The 12740-nt window shown below is 39.0% G+C and overlaps 1 protein-coding gene across 7 annotated transcripts in view; it reads right to left on the reverse strand.

Annotated features, from left to right (window-relative positions):
* Hmcn1 (hemicentin 1) overlaps nucleotides 1-12740 on the reverse strand; it is a 469150-nt gene that overhangs the window by 184555 nt on the left and 271855 nt on the right. For 6 of the 7 annotated variants that reach the window (XM_039090458.2, NM_001271292.1, XM_039090459.2 and 3 more), the window contains 5 exon segments: nucleotides 10987-11113; nucleotides 9345-9499; nucleotides 2237-2515; nucleotides 1448-1729; nucleotides 680-788 (listed from right to left, as the gene is read on the reverse strand). In XM_039090458.2, the coding sequence (XP_038946386.2) occupies nucleotides 680-788; nucleotides 1448-1729; nucleotides 2237-2515; nucleotides 9345-9499; nucleotides 10987-11113 (952 nt within the window). 7 annotated transcript variants of the gene reach the window in all.

A 12740-nucleotide genomic window follows, 5' to 3' on the forward strand; every position in this document is an offset into this window, starting at 1 on the left:
AGAGAGTGGCATAGAGCTGGACCTTAAGAGCTCTCTCACGAGTTTGTTATCCTTTTAGGCAGTTTAGGTTGCAAAAAGGGACAAATAATTACTGCTCACTGTAATATGTAAGTAATATTAACCAATGAGATGCAAATGATCTTCCAATGTTCGTAAATCACATACTGAAGTCATAGATTTTTAATGTGGGGGATATTACATTATAATTTAGGAACCGTAGTCATCCAAATATTCTTTTGCATGCTTCATCCCATGTTGGAATTGTAAATTGCATGTTCACTAATGCTTTGAGAATATAAAAAGGAGGCAGGCAATCAGGCTCAATCAGGCTCTCCCGCCTCTCCAGGGTTTCTATTATTCTCTTTATTTAATAGCCTGTTATGTGTGTCCATGCCTCAGGGAGGACTAATATTCATAGTGCTAAATACTCTATATCTTCTAACTGAAAATAGAATTTGTGAGACAGTATATAGAATTTTCTCCAATTGTGCCAATATGTCTGCTTTTTGAGTACCAAGTCGATATACATATATAGCTGCCTCATATATAGACTCTATCTTTTCCAAGAGGAATATGATTTTGAACTGATACTTCTCAATGTCAAAATCCTTCCAGACAACTCTAAACACTTATATTAAAAAGTGAGAGAGGTATTTAGAAGACATACCAAGATGCTTACATGATAGTTGGTGGGGGAGAGCCGGAGACCTGACAGTCTAGCTCCAGTAAGTTATTTGCCAGCACAATGAAGTAAGATGTCTCATCTCCTCCTTCCACAGCCGGTGGCACTAGAAAGAAAGAAAGGACAAAACAAAAAGACAGACTGTAGCAGGCAAAGAAATGTCTACCGGAAGGAATACACCCTGACATTAGACAATATGAAGTAGTGGCTTAGAAAATTGATGTTATTCACAGGAGTGTAATACTCAAGGGGTTTGAAGATATTGCCTTTTACAATAAGGCATATATCTTGCCAGGATGAATATTACTTTGGTCACTCTGGAATTTTCTCTGTCACATACTAAGGTGCCATAGGTACTATGCTAATGTAAAGTTTATCCATGTTTTATATTGTTTATTTTCATCATAACATCCACTTAATAATTTCCTGGCTGCAATGATAGAGTCTTAAGATTGCAAGATGATTTGGCCCAGCCCAGAGTCTCTTTCCTGCAGTTAGACACAGTGGAGAGCACCCTGTGACTTTCTGCAGCCAATGGTGGACAGTTACGAGAGTGCCCTGGCAAGAACAAAGCACATCATCAAAATCGGTGAACAGCTGCATGAATTTAGGTCAGGGGACTCTATTGAGAACCCCACCACTTGAACAGACTTGAAAAGGTCACTATACCTGAACTTAGATTGCATCATTAGTACATGATCCAACATGTGTTTAATAATCAAACACTGTGAGTCCAACAGTCCAGGCCCTGGCATCCTTACTTACCCAAGACATCAACTTCATACTTGATTTCCCGCTCTCCTGCCACACTGGTAGCCACACATATGTATTGTCCCCTATCAACTTCTAGGGCACTCAAGATTTCGAGTTTCTTCCCACCAGCTTCTATGTGGATGTTGTCGCTGGCTTTCACAGGCACGCCATCTTTTAACCAAGTAAGGACGGGGGGAGGGTTGCCAACAGCTTTACACTCCAGGACCAATGACTGACCAACAACGACCTGCTTACTTGAAGGAGTGGTCAAGTCACCTTCAATTATTGGAGGGACTGAGAGGAAAAAAATAACAATATTTCAGGTAATCCTTCTCCCAGTCATAAAAGAACATCTTACATAAATGAAAAGGAAACTTTTTCACATACAATTTGACCACAGGAACATCCTACCTGCCTGCCTCCTTCTCAGCTGGTGAGGGGAGAATTTCTTGGTTCAGCTGATCTACAACTATTCTACTTACTCCGGAACTCTATGGACCATTGGGCTAACAAAAGACAAAGCACCCAGAGTGGTCTTAATCCTAACCACTGCTCTACATTACTGCTAAACCAAATGGTTAAGATGCTCAAGTTTCAAATGAAACGGTTGGTGGTTCGAGCAATGACCTACATTTTGCTAACCTTAGCTTCTGTAAATATTTTTCTGTATTATAACAGAATCTTCCCGCTCTTATTTCTATATAGTGGGGAAAAAAAACCTCCCACCAAGGCTTCATTGGTGAAGTAGTTAGATGTCAAGATATTAGAAAGCTCTCATTGAAGATATCTGTGCATCCTTACCATAGATGTCAACATGGAATGATTTTTCGGCTGTTCCAGCAACATTGGATGCGTGACATGTATACGTTGCTGAGTCAGAGACTTGTGCTCTCGGGATGTGGAGAAATTGTCCTTTGTCAATATAAAGTGCTTGTGAGCTGGATGTGACCACCTGGCCATCCTTATACCAAGTAATGGCAGGCACAGGAAGCCCCCGCGTCTCACATTCCAGTTTAACTACGCTGTTGAGCAATGCCGATATTTCTGTGGTGACATTGCCTCCTTTAATACTAGGTGGAACTAAAATAGATTTAAAAACAAATGCAAGTTTAGCATCTGCATCATGACAGTAAATGCTATGGTTACTTACATTTTTAGTTGAACTAAAATGTAGAGTAATGAATGACAGCATGTCTGTAGTCATATACAGGTGATTCCTTAGATCCCTAAGTCCCAACGGTCTGTACCACTTCCCTTTCTGGTTCCAGATTTAAGGACAGCAAAGTCACAGCACAGTTTCAGTGTCTCTTGAGCTAGATCATATTAGAGGAGCCAAGCAGATTGGCTACAATAAACAAAGCAACAAAAACCTATGCCTCACTTAAAGATCAAAAATCATACCAAAGGAGCAAAGAAAAAATCCTGACCCTATTACTGATGCTGTTGTGCTTAGAGACAGGAGCCTAGCATGGCTGTCCTCTGAGAGGCTCTACCAGCAGCTGAGACAGATGCAAATACTTACAACCAACCATTGGACTGAGGTCAGGGCCCCTATGAGAGAGTTAGAGGAAGGATTGAAGGAGCTGAAGGGGATGACAACCCCATAGGAAGACCAACAGTGTCAACTAACCTGGATCTCTCAGAGCTCCCAGAGACTAAGTCACCAACCAAAGAGCGTACACAGGCTTGTCCATGGCCCCTGGCACATAGGTAGTAGAGGACTGCCTTGTCTGACCTCAGTGGAAGAGGATGTGCCAATCATGTAGAGACTGGATGTCTCAGGGAAGGAGGATGCTGGGGTTAGGGGATGGAAAGAAGTTGAGTGGGAGAGCACCCTTTCAGAGGCAAAAGGGAGAGGGGATGGGGTTAAGAACTCTGGGAGGAGGGACTGGGAAGGAGGGCAACATTTGTAATGTAAATAAAGTAATTCAATAAATTTAATAAATATAAAAATTATTTAATAAAAATATTTTTTAAAATTTGATAACTTCTCAGAAAAAATTATGAGAGCTGAAAATATGTATCCAGAGAAAGTCAGTTGATGATTCTTGGGGCCTTCAGTGAGAATAACAGAGGACCTGAGGACCCTATGGGCATTATGAATAGTCAGTTTTAAAGGGCTACTTATTCTGTTTAATATTCTTGCCTTTGAAACAGTGACAGATATAACCATTACTAAGCTGTTCTGGCTTATTTGGGGAGTCAAGTTTGGCCAAGTGAAGGATTAGTTGCTAAGAACAATCTATGTAGAACAAATATTGATTTAAAAAAACATCCGCAGGGAATTCTAAGCAACACTATCTGAACTGGAGTTTGCTAAGAGTCATCACAACTGATGATGGTAAAAAAAAGTAAAGTAAAACAGAAAGCAAGAAAGAGTTAGTGAAATGCACAGAGCTTGGAGAGGTGATGTTTAAACATCTGGGTGCTGCGTATTACTTCTCAGCAGGTCCTTTGTGCAGAATGGCTGTGTGTTAATGAGTCCCTGGTGCCAAAGGTGTGTTTTATCTGCTGTTAGGGACATAAATACCACTAATCCTGTGGCCCTCCTGAGAAGCAGAATCTAATACCCAGGCTTACAGCAGCTGCTTGCCTTGGCATTGGTGATGTTTGTTAAGTTCAAGAATGAGAATAAATTTCCTTTTCTTCTCAATGAGAGGAGTTATGTTTAAATACTGTTACTAAATATTGAAAAGCTTTGGACATCCATTTTGATTTAAATAGTGGTTTTCATTGATTTTAATTTAAAATTAAAACACCTGATACTAGATATGCAAAATTAATATGTAGCAGTTATTTGGTTCTTTCAAACTCAAGTATTGCAAGGCTAATTAACACATTTCTCAGGCTGTCAAAGTTAACATCAGAACTAAGACCTTTATTCATCCACATTTTTATTTTATCTTCTGAATCCAAACAACTATTCTACCAATGTTTGATATAGGTGCATGTTTCCACATCCCAGATTTCCCTATTTATCTTTCAAACAGAATCTTCCATACAGTTTTCAACTAGAATTGATTAATTGCCCATTTGTAATCAAATGCTTAAAATGCAAATACCAAAAGAATACAAACGAATGTTATAAATGCTTTCCTAGAAATGAATGTATTCAATAAAAATCATGTTAAGAAATTAACATCAACATTGAGCAGAACCTATCTATTGTATGAGAATCATATCTTCAAAGATGCAGCAGATAAAAAATCCCATTACCAATAACATATGAACATTTGCCATCAATTTGGATAACAGAAAAAAAATTGCCCTCTTGAATAATTTTGTGTCTGTCTCCCAAGCACTATACTGAGATTTTTGTCGGCCTTGAACTTATGAAGTTCTGTGTATGTTGTCAAAATCACCGTGAATTCATATGTGCAACTGCTCTATTCTACACACAAAACACGGTCTCTGGAAGTTATTTACCACCTCTGGCATTTACAGTCACCCCCCTCCTTATGGAAGATTTCTACATCTTGTGTGGAAGAGTATGATATATGCATCTCATTTAGTCCTGAGCGACCCACAGTCTGTATTCTCTATATGTTAACCTATTGACAGTCTCTGTATTAATTGTCATCTACTGTAAGTAGGAGTTTATCTGAGGAGGGTTGAGAGATACTGATCTGTAGCTACAGCCGGTTTTAACACTATATCCATTTAGCAGAATAACAACAACAACAACAACAACAACAACAATAATAATAATAATAATAATAATAGGTATGGTTTTGGGTTCCATCTCATGGAGTAAGCCTTAGGTCCAAACAGAAACAGAAAGTGGTTGGTTACTCCCATGTTTGTGACACTGTTACACAGAGAGCGTATCTTGTCAGGCTAGTTGTTAATGTAGCTGGCAGGGTTCACAACTGGTGACATCAATTATTCCTTCCCCCGACCCCCCTTTAGAGTCATGCATAGCACCTTCCAGTAAAAGAGAGCCAGTAGGGATGAGACTTCCAGGCCAGTACCAGACTGATTCCTCCATGTTCTATGAATCAGATATGAGGTGTCTTCCGCAACAGGGTCTTATCATATGGTTTTGAAGAGGTACCAAGATCCTTAACAATGGTCTGAAATGTTTGAGGTTCTACAGCAAGCCACTGGCCAACAACTCAAAAAGGAGTAACCCATCTTGAGATTTCTTCATTTGCTAGTATATAGGATTTAGTTGGACATTGTCTCTTCATAATAGGGTAACTTCATTTAATCCCTCTTTATACATCTATATTCATATCTGAGCTACTGTAGCAGTGTGTTTCCATACATTTCGGATTACTATGTCTCCGCTCCTTTTGCTTACTTAGATACAACGTTCACATTCAGCTCTTTTGTTGCTCATCCTCACGTGAAGATATGAGCACGTCAATAAGAGAGATAAATAAATCAATTTTAGGCTGACTCTCTCAGTTTCAAATCTGCATACACATTATTCTCAATTGCCTAAAGTATAGTATTTGTGGGCTTTTTTATTTGTGATGTTTCCATTTTCCCAAAGTAAAGTAACCTTAAGGCTACCCACTTGAAGGCACTGGGAAGCTTGCTAGAAAACAAAGGATATGGTTTCCTGAATCACAATAGTCAGAACTTCTCAATAAGCATTGCCTTTCAATCAGACAACCCCAGATCTTTCTCCTGGGTGCCTGAGGGGATCACACAGCATGAATGTGAGGATTCAAAGAGAATAAATCCCAGTCTCTCAGAAATAGGAGTCTGACTGAAGCTCCACACTGTATTCATGATAGATGCTGGCAAGGGTGCAGCAGCTTGGGGAGACACTGCATTTGTTGTTTCAATGGCTGGCTCTGGTAGGCAGACAATGATGGTAATAGGATTTTTGTTTAACTTGGCATCTATACAGCTAATCTTCCAGTAATAGTACTTTTATGGAGGACATGTCTTTTCATGACAGATTTCCCCAACAGGCTTCTATTTCTACACATAAACGATTTAAAAATCTGCTTTAAATACGATTTCTTTGATGCAAAGGAGATACTAAAACTTGAAACAGACACCTATATTTTAAAAGTCTGATTTTTTTAAAATGCAGTTAATTAAGTGCAAATCAAGCTAGACTTGAGCTAGATGTTGTGGCACACATCTGCAGTCTCAACCCTTAGTAAGCAGAGGCATGAGTTTCTGGTGAATGTAGGCTAAGAGTGAACCACAGAAAGAAAGAAAGAAAGAAAGAAAGAAAGAAAGAAAGAAAGAAAGAAAGAAAGAAAGAAAGAAAGAAAGAAAGAAAGAAAGAAGACAGAAAGGAAAGAAGGAAGGAAGGAAAAGAAAAGAAGGAAGGACAGAAAGAAGGAAGGACAGAAGGAAGGATGGAAGGAAGGAGCAAATAAAGAAAGAAACAAAGAAAAAAGAAAAAAGAAAGGAAAGAACTAGAGCTAGAACATATATATATATATATATATATATATATATATATATATATGTTTTAAGGCAGTGGTATTGCTAGACAATGATAAAAAAACATATATTGACACCTTACTGTAAGACAAATAAAACTTGTCTAATACATTTAGCATTCTATCCTCATAGAAACAATATTACTAATTCCACTGAGAAAACAGAAATTTAGAGGGATGAGGAAATTCATATGAAGTCACAAAGCTAGTGAGTGGTAGAGTTTGGGTAAAAACACAAATTTTTCAAACTTTGTTTCCATATCTCCTCCTATGAATATTTTTGTTCCTCCTTTTAAGAAGGACTGAAGCATCTGCACTTTGGTATCCTTCTTCTTGAGCTTCATGTGATCTGTGGATTTTATCTTGGGTAATTTGAGCTTTTGGGCTAATATCCACTTATCAGTGAGTGCACACTCCAGCCTATATATATGTATATGTATACAGCCACCAAACCTAGACAATATTGATGAAGCCAAAAAGTGCATGCTGACAGGAGCCTGATATAGCTGTCTCCTGAGAGGCTCAGCCAGAGCATGACAAATACAGAAACAAATGCCAGCAGCAAACCATTGAACTGAGATTAGGGTCCCCATTGGAGGAATTAGAGAAAGGATTGAAGGAGCTGAAGGGGTTTGCAACCAACCAACCAGAGATCCCAGGGATTAAACCACTACCCAAAGACTACACATGGACAGAGCCATGACTCCAGTTGCATATGTAGCAGAGATTGGCCTTGTTGGATACCAATGGGAGGAGAAGCCCTTGGTCCTGCCAACAGTGTAGGGGAATGTCAGGACAGGGAGGCAGGAAGGGGGGTGTGGTTGTGGAGAGGGATGGGGAATAGGATAGGGGACTTATGGATAGGAAACTGGGAAAGGGATAACATTTGAAATGTAAATTAAAGAATTCAATAAAAGAAAAAAATACAAGTTTTTCTTTTTCTAATGCCCACGTTCTTACTAATTGCTGAAACTGCCATTCAACATAACTTAAACTATATATGTAATTTAAAATTCTCTAGAGGCCACAATAAAAGTATAAAATGAAAATAGGTAAATAAATGTTAACAACTCATTTTACTTGGTCCAATATATCCCAAGTACAAATTTAGAATAAATCATAAAATTATTAACCAGCTATCTCATATAAAGCATCTGTACCATCATTGATATTGATGAACATTTTATCTTTACATAAATGTAATTTAGACTTCGGTAACTTCTCACTAGCCACATATGACTGCTGGCCCTACGTCATTCGGATAGTATGTCTTTACATCTGCTCTACATTGCCAGCAAAGTAGAGGCAGGCAGAATAGAAGTCTGTTATTATGAAGTTTAGGACTCTTAGACTTAACAATAATTATCTAACAAGCAAAACCTTATGAAGAAGCAACTATCAGAAGGTGATAGGAAGCAAATGAATTAGTATAACATGATAGAGACTAGGCAGCCACTTTGGATTGAAAAGAGCCCGTGAGGAGACAGCACTGAAGTTTGTGACTCTTTCTTCAAGTGCTATACACTGTGTGAAATGGTGACATTAGTGTAGGGACTGGACACTTGGTAAGACCCACTACCATAGAGTTCTGTTCTGTTCTACTGTGTAAGTTTGTGACTGTGGCATGCCATTCACATGTCTACTTAGGGGTTCCATTCATGGAAGTGACTTTTTACTGTCACCTTAATCGGTAGTTGAATTTTTTAGTGAAAAAGGGGCTTCCATTATTTGGTTCTCTGAATGAGAATAGCCCTGCTAGTTCACGTATTTGAATACCTGGTCCCCATTCAGGGAACTGTTCACAAAGGATTAAGAGGTGCGGCTTTGTCAGAGGAGGTGTTTCATTGAAAGTAGGATTTGAAGATTCAAAGGCCTATGCTACTCATGGGTTGCTCTGCTCCAGTGCCATTACTGCTTGCTGACCCCAAGCTCCCTGCCAAGAGGGTAAGGACTCTGAGCCTCTGGAACTATAATCCCCAAGTCAAATGCTTTCTTTTATAAGTTGCGTTGATCGCAGGGTTTTGTCATGGCAATAGAAATATAACTAAGACAAATTATTTATGGAAAAGAAGAAATGAGGAAAACAGAACAATACATGGCATGAAAAATATTACCACATAGGCAGGATAAAAGCCAAGATGGAGTGAAAATATAACAACCGAACTTGGTATACTAGTTGCGTCAATGTGTTTGTGCATTTATACACTTTATAAGTTTTTTTAACACCTAAAGTATTTATGCTTATGCTAACTAACTCGGGAAAGGTTTACCATATTAAAATTACTAAATAATTTTAATAAATCTACAGCTAAGGATGAATAGCATTAGAAAACTGAACACGCTGTGAAGGTTTAAAACATAAAGGCAGACTCCTCTTTACTTGCCTAACATTCCTAAGTACTGGTCATGGAGGAATAGGACAATAAACAGTAGAATAAACTTTCAGTTTTCAGCTTAGAATGGAATAATGGTGTCAGCATGAGAAAGGTCACACTCACCGTAGAGAGTGAGCTTTATATCCTTGGCTTGCTTGCCAGCTGCATTGGACACAGAACATTGGTAGCGCCCCTTGTCACTTCTCCGTGCATTTCTCAGATGTAAATTCTGTCCTCTGTCTGAGAGTTCAATGTTAGGATCCCCCAAAAATAAAGGCCTAGAAAAAATTATTTCATAGGTCCATTTGTAGTTTCCCAAGCAAAAGGGTCATTGGACCCTCCCAAAAGGGTCCACTGCTGTAGTGCATTTGGAGATGTTTTTTAAAAGAGTGAACATTTGGTGTTACTTAAATCCATAAAACTTAGGGGGATTTTATTATTAATAATAAAGGTTAAACAAAACTTAAACGAATAAGCCTAGGCATTAGTGTTGAAAAACCCATTCTTGGTGTACTGTCACTAATGTGAGCCGTCTCTCTGACTCCTTGTCACAATCAGTTTGGTTTTTATCCATCTCGTTTTCACTAAGCAACATTTATTCCTAAATGCATCCCGAAGGAACCTAAGCTTTCGTGTAAATGACATCGTGCTCTTCTCCTACATATCCCTGGTGCTCTGTCTGGTAGCTGCGGGTTACTTGAAGCAGATTATCCTGGTCTTATGTTATCTGTTTCCTGAGGTCTGGCATGAGCCAGTTTCACTCATCCGCCAGGGCAGCATTGTGGGGAGCATCAGCAGACGTGCCTCCTGCTGGACATGCATGTCTGCTTCGGTGTCGTAGAGTGGAGGCAAGACTCCTGCAGTGCAGGAGCTGAGCATCGGAATGTTAATACACAGTGTCACATCGTCCCTAAGGGTAGTGCTTTACATTCTCTCCAGGACTGTGCTCTGACTTCCAGCCAGACAACACTTGGTATTTGCAAACCTTTGGTTTTCAAAATGGCCCGTGAGAAACAAAACTATGTTCTCTTTATATTCATCAGTGTGGAGGATGAGAATCTTTTACTGTTTATGGTGGGATTGCATTTCAAATTGCCCATTTAGAGTCCCAGTTCATTTTTTTTCTATGGTGTCTGCCTCACTGATTTCTTGGAAGTTTAAATGATTCCTATATTTTATGCACGGACAATCTAGACTCTCTGCTACTGAGTACTTAGATTCCTTCTCATCAGACAGGAATTACAGCACAAACTGTAGCCATACTATGCAAAGTAACCTCTGAACCACTGTAAGCCACTGCTGCCTTTGCGGTGTGGGCAATGGCCTTCCTTGAGGCTTGCAATGGAGGAAGTGCAATCCCTGTCTGTACCTCCTACCTCATTCAGACAGAGTCTATGAATTCATTATGTTCTCGAAGCCCATTGTTCCTTCTCAATAGCTCAGTCCCATGTAAAGGCCTAATTATCTCTTCATTGGAATCGGATTTTATGATAATACATGTGCAGAGAATTTTGGTGTGCACTAATTATAAACTTATCCATTTCTATAATAAACTCCCCAAATTTATAAAGAGCTTTGTCGTCTGAAAATTGGAAGATATTACTGGATGATTGTTTATTAAAATGTTACTTTTAAAAAGCAAGATTTTTTCTCTTTCATTAAATAATGTATATTCTAAGGTGATGAATAAGGAGGTAGAGACTACACATCGGGGTATCTGTTTCCTATAAAGTACACCCTTAAACAAAGACAGAAAGATACTCACTTGCCATCCTTGAACCAGTGAATAGCCGGAAAGGGAGTGCCTCTGACCGGGCACTGTAGGGTGATGTTGTGGTTAAGAACAACTGAGACTTCATTTGGGGAGCCGGCACCTTGTATGCTGGGTGGAACTTGAAAAAAGACATTTTATCATAATGTATATGACTTAGCACAAAGATGTGGGGAAGAAGCAGGCAGTCAGTGGTTATCAAAGTATTTCAACAGTGTTCCAATGTCAGAAACAAAACATCTCCTGAGAACTCCCTTTCACATCACACCAAATGTTAGCTTAGAATCCAGGAATATTTCTATGAAATTGTGTTAGCAGGGCAGTTACCTACAAACATAATGATAGAACAGAGGTCATTTTGAGGCATAGTAAGTCATGCGCACAACTCATGGAATGTAATCGAGCCAAAAAGTTCATGTGATCCAATGCGCTATTGCTGCACATTTATGATAATGATTGATATGGGCAACATCAGTCTCCTGTGGATCGTATCCTGCCTAGTGTGTCATGTCTACCCCAGTCCTTCTCATCTATACAAAACTTAGTATGAATATGCTATACAGCATAAAAAAGGATAGACTCAATTTTATCCTAGGAATTATACAAATGAAAGTACTCATGTATAATTTCCCCACCATCTATTCCTCGCTCTTCTTTCATGTGGTGTGGTCTGATATTCATCTTCATAAAATCACTGGACAGTTACAGGGGTTTGGTGGGGAAGAGGTATGGCTTGATAAGGTATTTATAGAAAGAGCTCACTCATTGCTGGGTGAAGAATAGGTGAGATTGGTAAAGAGTGGGTACAGGGAGGAAGCTAAGGGGCTTAAATAAAAATATGCCTTCCCCATGCAATGGGAAGAAGCAGACAGTTAGAAAGTCGTCATAGAGCGAGGATAAAGGGAAGGGTCAGGAAGCAGGTCACTCAGAGACCTCAACATTTACTAGGATCTTTCAGTTTGACATAGCACCACCACATTCAACAACACATGAAGAAGTTATTCGAGAGAACATGCTAAGGAAACATGGACGTCATACCACACCTCTATTACCCCAGCCTTCAGGAGGCTGAGGGAGGAAAATTGTGAGTTCAAGGTCAGCCTATGAAACTAGTGAGACTCTCTTGAAAATAACAAAGATTTGATAAGTACATAAAAATATAAAAAGATAGGATGGTGAAGACTAGATAGCTTTTCCTAGTGTTCAAAGAATTCTGAGCTAAAGCTGAGCATTTGGGACTTGTCGGACACAGATGGCATTTGTGGAGGGAATGAATATCAGGAGATACGATGCCAAGACCAGTGAGACAAAACATGCCAAGGTTGCTCATATGGGCTGTGAATAAATACACATCTAGCTGTAGGAAAAGCAAACATAATGGAGTTCAGATTTGGGGGAAAGTAAGGGAATTGATGGATGCAAGTTTTTATGACCATATCCACTTCCAGGCTTCACCTTCACTAAAAACACAAATTACATGCTTATTTTGATAACAAAACATTAAATAGAGAGAAGGTTGTTTGCCATGGGATAAACTTATAATGTCAAATATAACTTTATTAACTAAAAATTAAACTAATGACACCACTTAAAATTACGTGTATCATAATCTATAGTGATGTATAGTAATCTATACAGTGATGACTAGCTTTCAGAATTCCCTTCGTGTTAGAAACACCCATCACATTCTCTTAGACGTCTTCTCCCAATTGCAACCAGGGTTGATTCAAGCATCCTGCTGGCTTCAG

This window comes from Rattus norvegicus, chromosome 13 (genome assembly GCF_036323735.1).
Source record: "Rattus norvegicus strain BN/NHsdMcwi chromosome 13, GRCr8, whole genome shotgun sequence".
Lineage (NCBI taxonomy): Eukaryota > Metazoa > Chordata > Mammalia > Rodentia > Muridae > Rattus > Rattus norvegicus.